General features: G+C 34.6%; 1 protein-coding gene across 2 annotated transcripts in view; it reads left to right on the forward strand.

The window, feature by feature from the left end:
* Window positions 1–17,832, forward strand: part of LOC101891576 (NADP-dependent malic enzyme) — a 38,032-nt gene that overhangs the window by 12,030 nt on the left and 8,170 nt on the right. The window contains exons 1-2 of one of the 2 annotated variants that reach the window (XM_005181071.4): window positions 1,601–1,783; window positions 11,488–12,412. In XM_005181071.4, coding sequence (XP_005181128.2) covers window positions 1,722–1,783; window positions 11,488–12,412 — 987 coding nt within the window. In that variant the 5' untranslated portion in view covers window positions 1,601–1,721. Of the gene's footprint in view, window positions 1–1,600; window positions 1,784–11,487; window positions 12,413–17,832 lie in introns of those variants that run through there. The other variant, XM_005181072.4, reaches the window with a different exon arrangement.

A 17,832-nucleotide genomic window follows, 5' to 3' on the forward strand; every position in this document is an offset into this window, starting at 1 on the left:
ACATAAATATTATTCCAGAGTTATCGTTCGTTCGTTCATCGCTAGATCGACTCCAAATGTTTTGAAACGGATTTGGTCCAAAGAGACCTAGGGTCTAAAACCGTTATTTCGACTAGGCACGTTGTGATCGTATCAAATGGTATATTTCGCTGTAGCCATGTGGCTGAGGGTATAAAAAATACCAAAGTGTTGATCACGTCAAGCAAGAGCTTCGCCGGGAATGGGCCAAAATACCGCAGACCAACATTCGGCAGCCCGTAACGGTTTCATTAGCCGTTTGAAGGCCATAAATCGTGCCAGAGGTGGCCAATTCGAACAAATTTAAACTTATTCTAAAATTTGATGCTATTTCCGACATATTTTTCTTTCACACAATAAAATTAAAAAAAATTTAAAAATTTTGGCCTTTGACTGTTTTGCAATATTGTAGATGATCGACACTTTGGCATTTTTTAGTGCCAACCTTGCTTTCCAAAATACACCAGACGAGTGCGTGCACTCGAGCGTGCTGAGTGCGATGGTGCTGAGTCCTGTTGGAATGTCCAAGGTCTGCGACCAAAATGTTTGCGTGTCCAAGGCTTTAATACACCTTCCAGAATATTTTCGCGATAATATTCGACATTTATTCTGATCAAGTCGCTTCTTTACTTTTCGAACCATTTCTGATGGTGTTGCTGTTTTCTTCCGCCCATTTCCTTGACGTCGGGCTACGCTACCAGTGTCACGGCAACGAGCGATGGTTCGAGACTCAAACAATTTATTCACATTTAAATGCTGGAGTGCTCTAACGATAGCCACTTGTGGATTTACAGCCAAATAAAGAAATCACGCTTGAATTCCATTACGAGCTGTCACTGGAATAATTTTTTCATCTCACCCTGTATACCTAAAATGCACTCATCCCGAGGAATCTTAATCCGAAAATTCCAAAAGGGTGGAAGAGGAGAGAACTTGTCTCCTCCATTTATGTTACTTTGCGATGTAAATTTTCCAAACGCCAAGTGGGTGATTGAACAGCTGTGAGCTATTGAACAGAATTTTTATTTAATTCAGGATTCTGTTTATATTTACTTCATTGAAAATGTTTTATTAAGATTTCGACTTCTGAGATGTGAGCAAACTATGCATGCATTACTGGCAGATTTAATTATAGATTGCTTTTGTTTATACTTTATTGCATTCAAGTTAATGACAAACAATTACCCAATAACCTTGAGCGGTGGGACATGTGAAACAAAAGTTAAAGCAATTTGGTTGTCTATATGCATTCTTATTTATTTTTCGAAAGGGGTTTCATTGAATTTTCTTTTATTGTAAGGTTCAATGCTCACGGTGAGCTGTAAGCTGTCCCTTGCACAATCTTGAAATTATTTTCTTTGCTTTTCCCCCACACATGACGTCACATGCATAGTTGCGGACAACTTGAGTTTTTCCTATATTGTTTTTCCTTTTTGATTTTTTTTTTCGCAAACATGAAAACAAAACAAAGAAAAACATCGATGTAAACAAACTGCTGATAATTGCATTTCTAAAAAGAAATTATTTTCTATATTTGTTGTTCAGTTTCTTCAGCTCGGAATCAGAATCAGTTCGAATTGAATTCTTTTGCGATATTGACATCGTACGACCAGCTATTCGAAACAAAAATTTCCGTCCGCAAGTCTAGACAGCTGAAAAACAAAACAAGAAATAATTAAACAAATTTTTATTTGAAAATAAAAATGATTTCCAAAGTTCGTCAACCTTTCCTGTTTTCGATACAAATTTCTCGATACTTCAGTCGGTAAGAGAGAGCGACAAGTGAATCTAATCTAATTACAGTCGAAATATCAGTGTTTTGAAAACTCGATTCACACTTAAATATATAGATGTGTAAATATGTATGTCATATTAAAATAAATATTTTGATTTATAAGACTGGGCTAACCGTGTGACAATCGAAATAAAGTCCAAATCGCAGTTTGAACTTTGGAATTGTCCGAAGTGATAATGTGGATGATTTATAAATATATACCAGATGTACAAACATACAAATAATATTTCAATTTTTTTTTATTATTGGTAACAAATTATGTAACACTAAAGATAATCAATAATTAGGTAAATAGGGCTTCCGCCTTCACAAACAAATCTCAAATAAAAAACCTGGCAGTTATTCTAAAGATATTATCGTCAAATTATCAAGTGCAGAACTATTAATAAATTCTCCAACATATCCAGCAAAACAGTTCGGATGTATGATATAACAATGGAATTATTAACCTCAGTAACTACAAGATGTTCTACGCTTCGTCTATGTTGTTAATTAATATGTTACAAAGGATATACTGTTGAGGAGGCTCTGAAAAAATAATTGTCAAAGTGGAAAAGTACAAAATGGACTTTAATTTAACGATGTCTGTAATGCGGTTCTCTAAGTAGTTAACGACATAATTAATGCAATAATTTGGTGTTTTAACGATTTAATAAACATTGTCCAACGGAATTGTTTAAAATTCTTTCTACGACAGAAAATAGTCTGTACATGTTTACATTTTCGTACAGCCTCCATACAAGGGAATTTTACATTTTAAGCTACATTTTCAAAATAATTGTTTGAAATTTGTTTTTTTGGGCTATGTAATGGTAACCATCTCCTCTGGTTGCAAATTATTTTGGCATAGCCAAAATAATAATTGAAAAATAACCCAGAGAACCCAAAGCGAATGTTGATTGGGTCCGAAATCTATCAACATTGTAAGCGAAGGTTGGATGGGTTCGATTCCACCAACATTGTAAGTGAAGTTTGGGTGGTCTTTTATATCAATCGCTGTATTAACATTAGATTGTGGAATTTAAATTTCAGCTGTTTTTGTTATTAAAATATTCTTATTATAGAACAGTGTTTTCAACAACGAAATATTCTTATTATAATTAAACAAGAACGGCCGGGCCGAACTTTGAATATCCTCCTCCATTTGGAACAAATTTCGTAATTCTCAAAAAAAAAAATTCTGTTAAAATCTTAAAAATACTGAATGTAGACGTATATTATGGACTATACGAGGACGTGGGCCTGCATAGGCTACTTTTGTCATTAGCTATTACAATATTCAAAAGCAAAACTTGAAAAAAAAAATCTTTTTATAATGCAGCTAAAATCATCAAAATACCGAATATGGGGAGGTACCATGGGAGTTATAAAACGTGGATATGCACAGACAATTTTCTGTCATTGAAAAAAAAATTCTAATAAATAATGTCGCTAAGATCATCAAACTTCCGAATATTGGGATGTACCGTTATATGGGGGCTATACGAAGACGTGGACCTGCACAGAAAATTTTCTGTCATAGGATGTAGTATTCATTACGAACTTCAAATACCAACTTTGAAACAATTCCGGTAAATAATGTCGCTAAAATCATCAAAAATTATCAACATTTTCTGTCATAGGCTGAAATTATGTTTAAATTTCTTAAACGCCTTTTTTGTACCATCATAATTGTAGGATAATATTATAGACATGTCAATAATCTTGCAGAAGTTTTTAATAAGGCCATCTGGTGAAATTATAATTATACCCTACATACCCTGATTATGCGTTTATGTTTGTAACAGGCAAAGGGAAACGAGATAGACCCATAGTTCCTTTTGATGATTTGCATAGAATCACATTCTGAGTCGATTTATGCGGCCCCGCCCGACTTTAAGACTTAAATAATTAATGGATTATAACGGAGTGTTTTTAATATTCTTACATATTTTTCTACTAGTTTTGAAAATGTTTTCGATATCATAAAGGGAAAATCAACTATCGTAGTAAAACTCTTAAAATCTTGCAGTTCTGGAACAAAAATGTTTCAGGTGTTAGCTAGAACTTATTTTTATGAATTTTTTAAAAATACAGTCCTTTCTGTCTTCTGTATGTCAAAATACAAACCTTTTAAAATGTAAATGAAAAATTGCGACCAGAATATGTATCTCTTAAGAAATATACCCTGTAATACATTCTGAAGGGCATCGTGCCGAAAAAGAATAATTTCTTCCGATAGATTAGCAAGAAAAACTTGTAAGGAAAGGCCTAACCCGTTACCCTACACCAATCGATAAAATTTGACAAAGGTATTTCTGAGCTGTATTTGATATATTTCCCCGAATATCGTTGTTACGGAGTGCATATTTCGGCTGTGGAGGACAAAAAACAAAGGGGATAAACAATATATATAAGAGCTATTGCTATACCTGAACCGATTTTAAATTTGGCATACTTGCTTCTAGGCTCAATTTGGTCGTATGTGTCAAATTCCATCCGAATTTGACTATTATTACACATTAGGTGCACAATAAAAGACAAATCGGACGAAGATATATATGGGAACTATATCTAAATTATTAACGATTATCTCCAATTTCAATAAGGCTCGTTCATGGGCCAAACAAATAATTTGTGCAAGATTTCGTCTCGATGGGATAATAAATGCGACCTGTACTTTGTTTACAAAAGATATCGACAGACGGACTGACATGCATAAATCGACTCAGAATGTGATTCTATGCAGATCATCAAAAGGAACTAAGGGTCTAACTCGCTTTCTTTTTTATGTTACAAACAAATGCACAAAAACATAATACCCTGAAAACAGTGTGAAGTAGGGTATAAAAAGTACCCTCCACCATTTGGAAGGACCTTGCAAAATTAAAAAAAAAAATCCATTGATTTTTTAAAATTCCAATTATCTGCCGGAGAAAGTGATGCCTATTACGCACTTCAAACAAAAATTAAGATAATTCTGTTAAAAATTTTAGCTAAAATTCTGTTAAAAATTTTAGCTAAAAATTTAGCTAAAATGTTACACAAATCAATAAATACCGAATGTCTGGAGGTATTCCTTATGGGGTCTACTCTAAATCGTGGACCTCTGGAACCATTTATCTGCCAGAGAAGATGGTGATTATTTACTAAAAATTTGACGTACTTGCTTCTAAACTGAATAAGTTTAGATTTGTTCGAATTTGTCGCATTTGGCACGAATTATAGCCTTCAAATGGCCAATGAAACCGTCAGATGCTGCCCGAATGTTGATCTGCGGTATTTTGGCCCATTCCAGGCAAAGCGCTTGCTTGGGGTGATCGACACTGTGGTATTTTTTAGTGCCAAACTTGCTTTTCAAAATACTCCAGAGACAATAGTCCAACGGATTGTAAACATTCTTGGGTGGCGCGTGCTAAGCCCTGTTGGTATGTCCAAAGTCTGCGGCCAAAATTTTGCGTGTCCAAGGCGTTAATACACCTTCCAGAATATTTTCGTGGATAATATCGGGCATTTATTGTGATTCCACGGTCGATTAATATAAGCGGAGAGCGACCATCGGCTGTTATAGCGTCCAACACCATCACCATGGCCGGCGCTTGAGTTCTGGTGGCCAACCGAAGGTCCACATTTGCACTTCTTGGGCAAGTCTTTTTGTTTGTTTACAAACTGCTGCACAATGAATGTTTTCTCATCGGAGAAAACCAAATTCGGCAGTTCAGTTTTAAAAGGAAAAGAAGAGAACATCTGGCCTTTCCGTGTTACCTTTATCTTGTGCAGAAACCAGGAATTAGATAAAGCAGTTGGTATTGTGTCTATAATGACTGGTATCGACCCCATACAACTGGACCTCTCTATTTCACTATTTCCCAGCTTTCAACCAGCTGCAATTTCTGGGTTTTATTAGGTAGAATTTCCTGTAGCAAAATATGTAGATCCTGCATTCTCTGCAGGAGAATAGTGGCAGGCTCGACCATGCTATTTATACATATTATTTCTCCATTCCTTTTCATTTTATATATTTTTCTTTTAAAAGTTTTAAAATTATTAAATGGATTAGAATTTCTTACGTTCTAGAATGCAGATTTCATTTTCGAAGATAAAGACGTTAGCATTTATTCATAAAGTTATTTCGGTATCGTTTAATTTCTGCCAATAAAAAAACAAAAGAATTACAACAATGTGGTATCAAAAACTCAAAACTGACACGATTCTTCAGTTCTTCAGAAAGCCACATATTTACACACAAATTGGTTACCAAATCGCCTATTCTCCACATCCAAAGTAGTGTAGAGCATCTTTCTATCCGATTCAATTATAAGAATTTCACTGTAGACACTCCAAAAGTTGTTGTCCAGTGTAATTTCCCACGCACAAATTAAGTGTTCTGTTTATATTCTTCAAATTTTAATTTAATTGGATCGGAATAAACCATAGCTAAAGTATTTAGTTGATAAGCGTCAAATGAGATTAATTTATTCAAATGCGGGCACAAAATCAGGTGACAAAATTAATAGTTGTGATGGTCATTGTTTTCCACTCGAACTTATCAGCATAAACATGAATGATTGTACATACATACATATGTGTGTATGTATGTATGTTAGGAATGAATCAATAGAGGCAGGTTTGTTTTCGCGCAGATACGAGTTTGGGGATTACTTTTTTGTTGTAAAGAAAAAAACAAACAAACAAAATTTGCTGCTAGTCGTAGGAGAATTGTTTACTAACATTTGGGGAACGCGTGTTCCTGCAGTTATCAGCAGTTTTGTGAAATGTTTCTGCTTTCATTGGCCCATAAATAACTTCCGATCCGAAATATTACGATCTGCTCACTTTTTTGCCAAAAATTTATTTAGTTGGAAACATATTTTGTGGTTTGTTCATAACAAAGTTAATTGATATAAATAATCACCAATTGTGTGATAAGAACGCACCGATGATAATGATATTTATTTTTGGTACTAAAATACTTAACAGTTTGAATACCAGATGGGATTTTCTCAGAACAGAAAGAAACAGCAATTGATCTTAAAAAATATATATAAAAAGCATTCCATGCTAGTTTTAATTTATATTAACCAAAATTGACTAAATAAGAAAAACTGAAATCCTTAAGAGAAAATTGAATATAGTCTTGCTTCTCAATATTTGTGGCATAGATAGACAATCTTCAGAATAACTAAAATCAGTTACGGGCATGACATGCCTTCTGACATTATATGTGTGCATGTGCATAAGTTTTGCCTTCTAATTAGAAAAGAGAGATAGGCGGACATCGTTAAATTAACGCTAATCAAGAATACCCAGCAACATTTTGGAAGGTGTATGAGCCGAATAATCAAATAAAATAAATTTGAAGGTAATATGGTTTTCCTTAAAAAATTACAAAGCAAAAGAACATAAGATGAGAACTGCACCATAGTATGGAGGGTATATTACGTTTGTCATTCCCTTTGTAACGCCTCGAAATATACATGTTAGACCCCACAAAGTATATATAGCGATGTCCGTCCAACGGTGGAAATCATTCTAGCTTCTGAACGAAATGAAGTAAGTTATTAAAATTTTGTGTTTGTTCTGCAGGACTTTTGGTATTGAAAATGGGCAAGTAAAAAGCAGTTAGTTCGGCCAGGCCGAACTTTGAATACCCTCCACCATTAGGAAATTTTTAAAAAAAATAAAGTCCATTAAAAATTCGTTTAAAATCTTAAATATACCTAATATCGATATATGGCGGATATACGATATTGTGGACATATTTAGATAATTCTTTGCCAGGGGGTAACGTGCTCATAAAGGACTCATTGTGCACAATTTCAGACAATTCGCTAAAATCATGAAGACAACCAAAACTGGGGGGTACCGTTGTGTGGGGGATATATAATATTGCGGACCTATATAGATAATTCTTTTCCATGGGATAAAGTACTCACACGGAACTCCTTGTGACAGTTCCGTTGAAAAATGTGGCTAAATCAACGAAATACCGAATATCGGGGGATTATGGGGTGCTATACGATATCGTTGACCTATACAGACAATTCTTCAGGGGGTAAAGTACTCACAGAGAACTCCTTGTGTACATATTCAGTCAATTCCATTGAAAAATGTGACTAAAATCATCAAAATACTGAATAACGCGTACAAATTCTAGAAAAGCGTCCTGGCTTACAACAAAAAAATTTTTCGTTAAGACAACGTACCAGCACCCAAGAGTGTTTTAACAATGGCTAAAATCAACGAATTAAAGTACGAGTTGCTAGACCACCCACCTTATTCTCCTAATTTAGATCCTAGTGACTTTTACATCTTCGCGTATCTAAAAGAATTCTTTGCTGGCAAGCGTTTTACCTCAAATGAAGAGGCAATTACAGTTGTAAACCACTATTTTGAAGACCTTGAGGAAAACTATTTTAATCAAGTGATAGAATTGCTAGAAAAGTGTTGGACTAAGTGTATTGAAGATTCAGGGGATTACATTGAAAAATAACAATATTTTTGAAAATCTAACTATCCTCTTTCATGATAGGCGAAGACGTTTCCGTATAGTGCAGTGATAGAATATATGCCAATTGGCATGAAAGCACATTGCTGGTATTGGTAACATTGTTTCTTTTTATAAGAGATCATTTTTTTTATAAAAATAACAACTTAAAAATAACAACAACCAGTCTCTTGAGAAATAAAATTACACCAAGGTATGCAATAAATAGTCTCCGTTAGACCAAAGAAGGTAGTAGATGCGATGTCTTTTTTGTCAGCAACTGTGCAATACTTATCCGATATGGATTATTTTGACTGCAACTTGTTTTGTATATCAATCACTGTTTTATATGATAAGCATTTGCTTTCCAAATTTGTCAGAGTTGCAGTAATATTATCGATTAAATTGGCTTGATTACATAGATAGGCCACCGTGACAAAATTTTGTGGGTTGTAGGACTACAACTTTATTTGTTTACCTGTTTTAAAATTTTGTTTTTATGCAAATATATATCTAAGGTTAAGACAAATTCACTGCACTAATACCCTTTAGACATTTAAAATTAAATTAAAAATTATAAAAATAAAAAAAGATTAGAGAGATTAGAGTCATGCCAGAGCAGTATTTGAATACTGCTTTCGGGTTTCCCTTAGAATTTGACATAAATATCCCTAGCCATAATGCGGAGCCGAATCATCCTAATTGATTAATTTAGTTTAGTATTTGAAGCCTTCAACATACTTTTAATTATTAAAAAGCTAATCGAAACAATATATTAAAGAGTGAAATGTCTATAGACATTTCAGGAGATTTGGAATCGATTTAGTGATGTCCGTTCGTCAGTCTAGCTGGTACGCACGATAACTCTCGATGGGAGTATCCGATTTGGTCCATAATTGGTACATCATAATATTTTTGTCTAACTTCGATCGACTTCGGAGATGGGCAACATCGGTCCATTCGTTCTGATATCTCCCCCACAAAAGGTCAAAATTTTCATAGAAAATAATTTACCGCATAGGAAGAGAACGAATAATCGTATTTTGTTCAAACTTTGCAAATCGTTATACTTCCATTACAGCAAGATCGGCTGCGGGAATGAACAAGATCGGATTACTTCTTCTAGTAACTCCCACACAAAGGGTCCAAATTTGGAATATCTAAAACGATAATAAAATGCGAAATAAACTGCAGATTCTCTCCAAATTCCACACAAAGGGTCCAAATTTGGAATATCTAAAACGATCATAAAATGCGAAATAAACTGCAGATTCTCTCCAAATTCCTCACATACCAATGTTTTTACCATTACAAAATCTGGTGTAAGGACGGAGTATAGCAGATCACTCCTTCTGGTATCTCCACCACAAAGGGTCAAAATTTTGAATAACCAAAAAGCCCATAAAATGCGAATGAATACCTTTTGCACAAAAGGGTAAAATTAGGAATATCTAAAACGCTCTTAAAATGCGAAATATGCATCAGATATTCTTTAAATTTCGCACATCCCAATATTTTAACCATTAAAAGATAGGATGTGGAAATGGGATATATCGGCTCACACCTTTTGGTATCTCCTCCACAAAGGTCAACATTTTGAATAAAATGGGTTATATTGGCGTACTCCTAACATTTTCAATACATATAACTATAAAATGTGAAATAAGACTAAATTTCACACATCCCAATATTTTTACCAACACAAGATCATTTATGAGGAACGGATAGAACGAACTTTTCCTTCTGATACCTTCCCCACAATGGATCAATATTTTGGAGGCTTTAAAAATAATTCGTATCGGTAAACGAAGAAAAAATTAACAAAATACGATGAGTTGTCCTTGTAAATATTAGCATTTTAACAAACCTCTATGCCATTCCAGCGTGGGTGGGTTCTAAAAATAAAAGAAATACATGTTTAGTCATTACATCGAGAACTGATAGTATTTTATTACTTTGTTATTAATTTGACGAGGTCGACTCTCGAAGTCACAACCTTCAGTTTTATAGTTGGACGCGCATGCACTAAAGCGACTTTATTCACTACTTGGTTATGAGGAAAATAATTCCTCAATCCTTATAAACAAAAACAAGTAAAGAAGCAGTATACCCTCCACCATTTGGAACGAATTTAGAAAATTTCAAAAAAAAAAACTTCTTTTAAAATCTTAAAAATACCGAATACAGCCGTTATATTGGGATATATACGGAGACGTGGACCTGCATAGGCAATTTTATCATAAGCCATTACAATATTCAAATAAGAAACTTGCTAAAATCATCAAAATACCGAATATTGGGAGGTACCGTTATATGGAGGCTGTTTGAAGACCTGGGCCTGCATACGAAAAATTTTTGTCATAGGCTGTAGTACCCATTACGAATTCTAAATATGAAATTTGAAACAACTCTGGTGAGTAATGTTCTTAAAATCGCCAAAATATCGAAAAACGGGGGGGGGGGGGTGGTGAACCGTTGTATGGGGGTTATACGATAAGACCGATATAGCCCATTAGCACCGATATAGCCCCTACAGACAAAAGACTGATTTGTGCAAAATTTTATCTTCCTATCTTTATTTGTTTTGAATCTAGCGTGATTACAACAGACGGACGGACAGGCCCGAATTTTACGCTGATCAAGAATATATATACTTTGTTATGTCTACAATTATTATTTCGATGAGTTACATGCGGAATGACGAACTTAAGTACCATCCATACCATGTATGGTGGAATGTATAAAAATACCACCCCAGTACCATGTGAGGAATTTCAATTGATGAATTTCAACATTAATGTGTTAACATTTTTAAAATGTTTTTTTTTTTTTTTTTAATGAGTATATTTTTATTAGTTTTTATTTCAAAAATAAGTATATTTTTTATTATTTTTTTTATACAACATTATACTTCTAGCTCCTGATTTGTTTTATTTTAATATATGTAGAACTATTATTTAATGACAGACGCTTGGTAAAATTATAAATTTAAAGACGTACAATCATATGTTCACATCTTTCCAAAATTTTACCTTTGACGGCATTTCATTGTCAAAATGCCCCAATGCCACATAATGCTACGGGAACAGACCCTTTACTACATATGTACCTATGTTCATTTGCCTTACCATCGATGTGTTGTTTTCTTTATCTTCTATCGCTTGTTTTACCCACTATTTCATTATCGTCTCTTTGCTTCTTGTTACAGTTCACCTGTGTATCCATCGGCAGTGAATTCGTACAGCCCCTCTCACGGTGGCCAGAGAACGCCAAACAACGAACATCACTATTATAAAACAACAATACCGATAAACGAACAAAAACAACAACAACAATGCAAATGTAATAGCAATGGCACAATCCAAACAGCAACAGCTGATGGTAAAGACACGCCAGCTGCTGCTGCTGCCTCTATTGCCTCAATGCGAAATGCCTGTCATGGTCTCCATGACGTCACAACTAATGTCGTACAAAGCGGGGTTCCCTCATCAATGTCGACGTTAGCAACAGCAACCCCACCAGTTTGCAGCTGTATGGGAATGCGCAGTGGCCAAGCAAATGAGAATCATACGACGGCTACAACAAACACAGCCAACACCACCACCACGACGACGACTACCATTGAATATGAGTTGACGAACGGCATTGCAAAGCTCTCAAAAATCAGTACCAGTCGAGTAGCCGCCGAGCAACCATCAAACGCAAACGCCGCTTCAGCAAACGTACCGAAAGCCGAATCTCAATCGCGACTTAATTGTGATACGGTGCAAAGTCAGGAAGAGACCACATCCAAAGTACCTCTACTTTCCCAAGCGGATCTGGACGATTTGATGCGAAATGTCAGTGCAATAAACGCCGTCAATCGAACATTACGTCATACATTCTCTAACCAACAAGGACACCTTCTCCACCATCAGCAGCAGCAGCAACAACACCAGCTATCAGCCTTGTCCAATTTGCAACAACGTTCAAATATTCACATGGATTTTTCAAGCATGAACGGTTCCAGCAACAATAGTCCCCTAAAAAAGGTTCCCCGAGATCGCCTTGGTCTGTGGGGTGCTGGTGGCGACAATGATGTACCCGGCAACGTTTCCGGCTTACAACGTTTGCAACAGAAGAAATACAACAAGGTAAGCACGGGATGGAGGGGAAAAAGTTTTCCGCATTAAGTCGTCCTGGTTGACAGTGACACATTTAGAGGATAACGAAGGTAGATACACATAAAAAATACTATACTGGCGTCGTAAAAAGTACTTTTCGCGTAGAATCTACAGATATACATATGTAGGTATGTGCGTATGCATATCGAGTAGTAGTGGTTGTTTTTCTAAGCAAGAAACATGGAAGAGATTCCCCTTGGACGTTAGTTCTGTCTGTATACCCAAATTGTTTGGGAATTTTCCATCCTTTTTTGCTGACGTCAACTACATGGCGTAGTTTATTTGTCGTTGGGTTTTGTTTTTGTTATATGCGTTGTTTTTTGAGAATTCATGAATAGTTTCTGGTTTCATTGCAATGCTCATGGATGTTCGGTCAGATGATGGTTTTTTATTCGATATCGTTTCTGTGTGTTGTAGGGTTAGAAATAAGCTTTGTCAAAGCTTTTATTGTCCTAAAAGCTACTTGAAGTGAATCAAAAGAGATGTTTAAGAAACATACAGTGGCTCCATTGTAAATGCCACCGTCTTAGTTAAGATGTTCCTAAAACGATGAATCCTTCTTGTTTCTTCCTTTTAGGGCAATGACCGGCCCCTTAAGAAAAATGCAATGCTCTGTTACCACAAAATAGTCTTGTTCTTGTACCCTTCACAAAAATAAGCTGAATAATGTCAGATAGTCAGTTGCTTCCGCTGCAATGCTATCATTTTTAAATAAGATGTTGAAATTCCTGAATAAGCTTTCTTTATTTCCGTGGCGGTCTCAAGTCTTTAGAAAACGTCCCCGGTGTTTTGTTATCGAAATGAGGTTTTCATAGATACCTATATATAAATGTCTTTCATTTGCAAGTTGGTAATTGCTATCGCTAATTGGTGATGTTATCACCAATGCTTTATTACTTTGGCGAACAGCACACGAATTGTAGAATTGAGCTTCTTTGATTTCTGAAAATAAGTTTGCGTAGCTGATAAAAGTAAACATAACAAAACGTAATGGAAAAAAATTATAGGTGTCTTTGAAAAGTTTTACAAGCGGAAGATAGGTTATATACTGAAAGTTTGCAAAATCTTGCCGGACAAATTCCTTCTTTAAATAGTTGCAACCATGGCACAAAAACAATGTATTCCTGCAATTTAAAAAAAAAATTGTTTGCAATTATGTCTATTTGTTTATTTTTTGTTCTGCGATTTCAATCACAATAATGCATTTTGACATAAAATTTGGTAATCAGCTGGCTTGGCGGAGGGGCCCAAAGCTTGGGCCATGGGTGCAACTCTTTTTCCTCCTCAGACAATCAATCAGCTATATTGGTTACCCGATAAGTTATTTTGTGGAAGTAAGAGCACGTTTACACACAGAATCTCTACCCTGGTTAGCCGTGATAACTGATCAATCACAATATAAACCCAAGAATAAAATATGCCATACGAAGACTTCAAGTTGTTTATGTACTTCCACTTTTAATGGTTTGGTTTTGAAAGCCTGGCGATGGCTTGCAGGATTTTACAATGAAGGTGTTTGTTTACTTTTTATTGTTTCCTCACAAAAGATAATAAAAAGGACCTTTTAGCATGTTTACACACAAAATGTTTGACCGGGTTTATTTTGATACCTGGCCAATCACAAATAAATTAACTTTTGTTTTTAATAGTCTAATTTATTGTGATTGGTCAATAATGAGGGTTAATCCGTACAAAGAGTTGTATGTAAACGTACTTTTACTTTCTGAGCAAGAAGTTGCTGGTCAATTCTTGCAGGAAAAGTAATGGGAAAGACCTTATTTTGCGAAAAAGTTCGTATATGTATGTATTCAATGGACGAGATGTCAACAGATTCGTGCGACCTTTGTGCCCTTGTACCGACATGTTGGGTAGCTCAAAAAACATTCGGTTACAAAAAGCTAACGGTAATCATATTTTATCAATATTTTCCCCCAAATGATATATTTAAACTCACCTTATCTCTTGAAGGAGGGCGCGAAAACATGAAATCATTGTAAATCCCCTAAAACTCGATAACATAAACATAATAGTTTTTTTTTTTTTTTTTTTTTTTTTTATTGGTTTCACTTAATTCATAAAATGTTTTATCATTCTAACCAGCGGTCGTTTTTTGTTTGTCTTTTGGCCTATGTTATGAATGACGAGAGACACACACTTTTCTATTTGGTATAGTGGCGTGACAATGTTATGAATTGTTTAACACTCGGAAATTTTGTGAAATTCACGTTATTCAAAAAAAAAAAACAAAACATGAATGAGGGCGAGCGGTATGTGTCATCGCATCGTCAACTATCTATGTGTATAAATGTGTAAATACAGATAAATGATGGTAAAAGGAATCTTTAAACAGAGGAAATTTAATTTTCTTTAAATTATTTGAGACTGATATTTTATGGATTTTTTTGGGAATGGTTGGTTATCTTGTTCCTCCTAGGAGTTTCTTGGCTTGGTATATAAATATTCAATACCGGCCCTTGTGTAAGGCCAATCAAATAGAAACCTCATTGGCCAAAAAGGGTGCTCACTCTGGGCCCAATAGGTCCAACCCCAGAAAAGCTTGAAAGCTATATGAGTCGAATAACCCATTAAAAGGTAAAAATTACCTTCTGCATTATCCATAGGTTGAAAATAACGGGTTACTCCTTTCCTCATTATGATGTAATGACTAATGTCTGTGAGTGAGAGAATTTTCCATTTTGCAATTTTCTGCATCAAAAATAGGTGTGTCTGGTTACCCTAAAATTTGTAACAATTGTTACAAATTGTTACTGGAAGTCGTCTGTTAACCCGAAAGTTCTGCAAAAGAGAACGGTTGGAGAGAGAAATTTTGACAGTTCTTTCAGTGAGAGTTTGCAAATTCTTGCTGGACAAATTTCTTCTTGCAATCACTTGCAACTCTTCTTCTTCTCATTTATCGACATTCAATCAGATGTTTTCCATTGTTTGTTTATTTATTTTTGTGCTTTTAATTTGAAGATATTACTTTGGAATTTGAAATACTAATTGTTTTTGGAGAACAACTTTAAAAAATGTGGAAAACCTAAATATTAATATGTAATAAGGAAATACAAGACTATTTCCAACATTTTTATTTAAAAAACTTGTAAAATTAGTATTGCTTCCTTTGTTTTAATTCTCCTTATGGGGGACAAATCGGTTTGTTTTGACAAATCAGCTGATTAGTTGCAAGCTTCTGCAGGAATACCGTCTGTTTACTTTTCGCATTTTCCTTGCAAAAGAGAATAAAACTACCTTTTCTCTCAGAAAGAAGTTGCTGGACAATTCCTGCTGGAAAAGTAACCAGACACACCTAATGTTTTCAAATAGCAGGAGGAAGAAGAAGAAGAAAAAGTATGATTCCAAGTTTGGAATCCAAGAAGAAAGTTGTCCGACAAGAATTTGCAAACTTGTTATACCCTCCACAATAGTATGAAGGGTATATTAAGTTTTTCATTCCGTTTGTAACACATCGAAATATACATTTTAGAATCCATAAAGTATATATATACTTGATCAGCATAAAATTCTATGCCGATTTAGTGATGTACGTCCGTCTGTGGAAATCACCCTAGCTTCCGAACAAAATGAAGTAGGTTGATAAAAATTTACTCAAATGTATATGTCCTCGGGAAATTTTTCCAATTTGAAGTTCGTAATGGATACTACAGCCTGTGACAAAAATTGTCCGTGCTGGTCCACGCCTTCGTGTAGCCTCCATATTCGGTATTTTAATGATTTTAGCGATATTTTTAAACTGAATTGTTTTGTATTTGAAGTTCGTAATGGATGCTACAGCCAACGGCAGAAAATTGTCTGTGCAGGTCCACGCTTTGGTATAGCTCCTCCCTATATTCGGTATTTTGATGATTTTAGCTACATTATTCAACGATTTTTTTAAATTTCGCTTTTGAATATAGCAATGGCTTATGACAAAAGTTGTCTTTGCAGGTCCACGTCGTCGTATAGACCCTAATATAATGTCTACATTCGGCATTTTTAAGATTTTTAACAGATTTTTTTTTTTTGAAAATTTTCAAATTCATTCCAAATGGTGGAGCGTATTCAAATTTCGGGCGGTCGAACTTACTGTTTTTTTCATTGTTTACTCTCAAAATTTCTTTACGGAATAGCTCTCTTTTGCAGAAGTTTTGTGTTAACAAGCATGGCCTACATAAGGTGGCCAGTAAGCCAATCTGTCAACCAAGTTCGCGTCAAAATACATATTGTGATTTGAAAGTAAAAAGGAGTCAAATCACAATAGTGCAAAAACTACTAGGTTTATTGTAAAATTGTTTTCAAAAGTAGTCTTCTTGGCCGAAGCAGGGGTTGATCAGAAGTTTTAATTTTTTTTCATTTGACAAGACATCGTTAAAGGAGAACCAGATCAGCAGGGATGAGATAAATTATTTCGGTAAAAAATGTTTTATTCTGAGAAATTACATGCAGATTTACAAACTCCATAGAGAGGTTATTTCTATAAAAAGTATATATATATTTTATAAAGAAAGTAGTATTTTAACAAAACTTTCCCCAAAGTGATTAGACTAAAATTATAAAATTGGTCTAATATGGTCTTTACGTACCATGGTTTTTACGGTGTTTAATTTAAAGCATCAATTTTGCAAAAGATTACCAAATTTTAATATTTATACAGTAAAAATCCATTCAATTTACAATCGATCCATGCCCATGTCTCCTTGACATTCAAACCTCTGTGCTATGGTGTGAGTTTTTGCTATTAAACCTTTTTTGTTATGACACTCTCCTACTGGTGTACTATTGAGTACCCATATTAAAGATAAGCTATCTTAATTGAAATTAGTATTGTTAATAAAACAATGACAGACATTTGTTCACAAATATTGTACCTACTTAACAAAATAAATAAATAAATTGAATGTACCCTACCATTCATTGGTATATTGCATTCAAATATTTGGATAAATCTACAGATGTAATGGCATGGAATGTGTGGAAATAATTTCCTGTTTGGCAGTGAATTCAAGTTAAAGCATTACAAAATTTTCTCTCTAAAAAAATGATGACACCAAACAGCCATTTTACGTAAATCAATTTAGTTATAATACAATAATTACATACGTTCGTTCACACAGACATGTGTGTGAACGTGTGTTGAAAAATTAACCTCAATAGCTCTTATAAAATAAATATATTTTTTTTTTTTGTTTAAAAATTGTATTCCGCTGAAAACTTTTCACCTCTTCAACAAACTTAGGTAGCTACATAATATCGATTTCGTTTCTATGTGATTCGTTTTTTTTTTGTTTTGTTTTTTCTTTTCTTTTTGCAATATTGCCAGTCATACCACCGGCGCATGATTTGATGGTGGAGGGGTTTGAAAACGATAACAAAATGCTATGGCAAATCTT

Source organism: Musca domestica, unplaced genomic scaffold (assembly GCF_030504385.1).
Source record: "Musca domestica strain aabys unplaced genomic scaffold, Musca_domestica.polishedcontigs.V.1.1 4, whole genome shotgun sequence".
Taxonomy (NCBI): Eukaryota; Metazoa; Arthropoda; class Insecta; order Diptera; family Muscidae; genus Musca; species Musca domestica.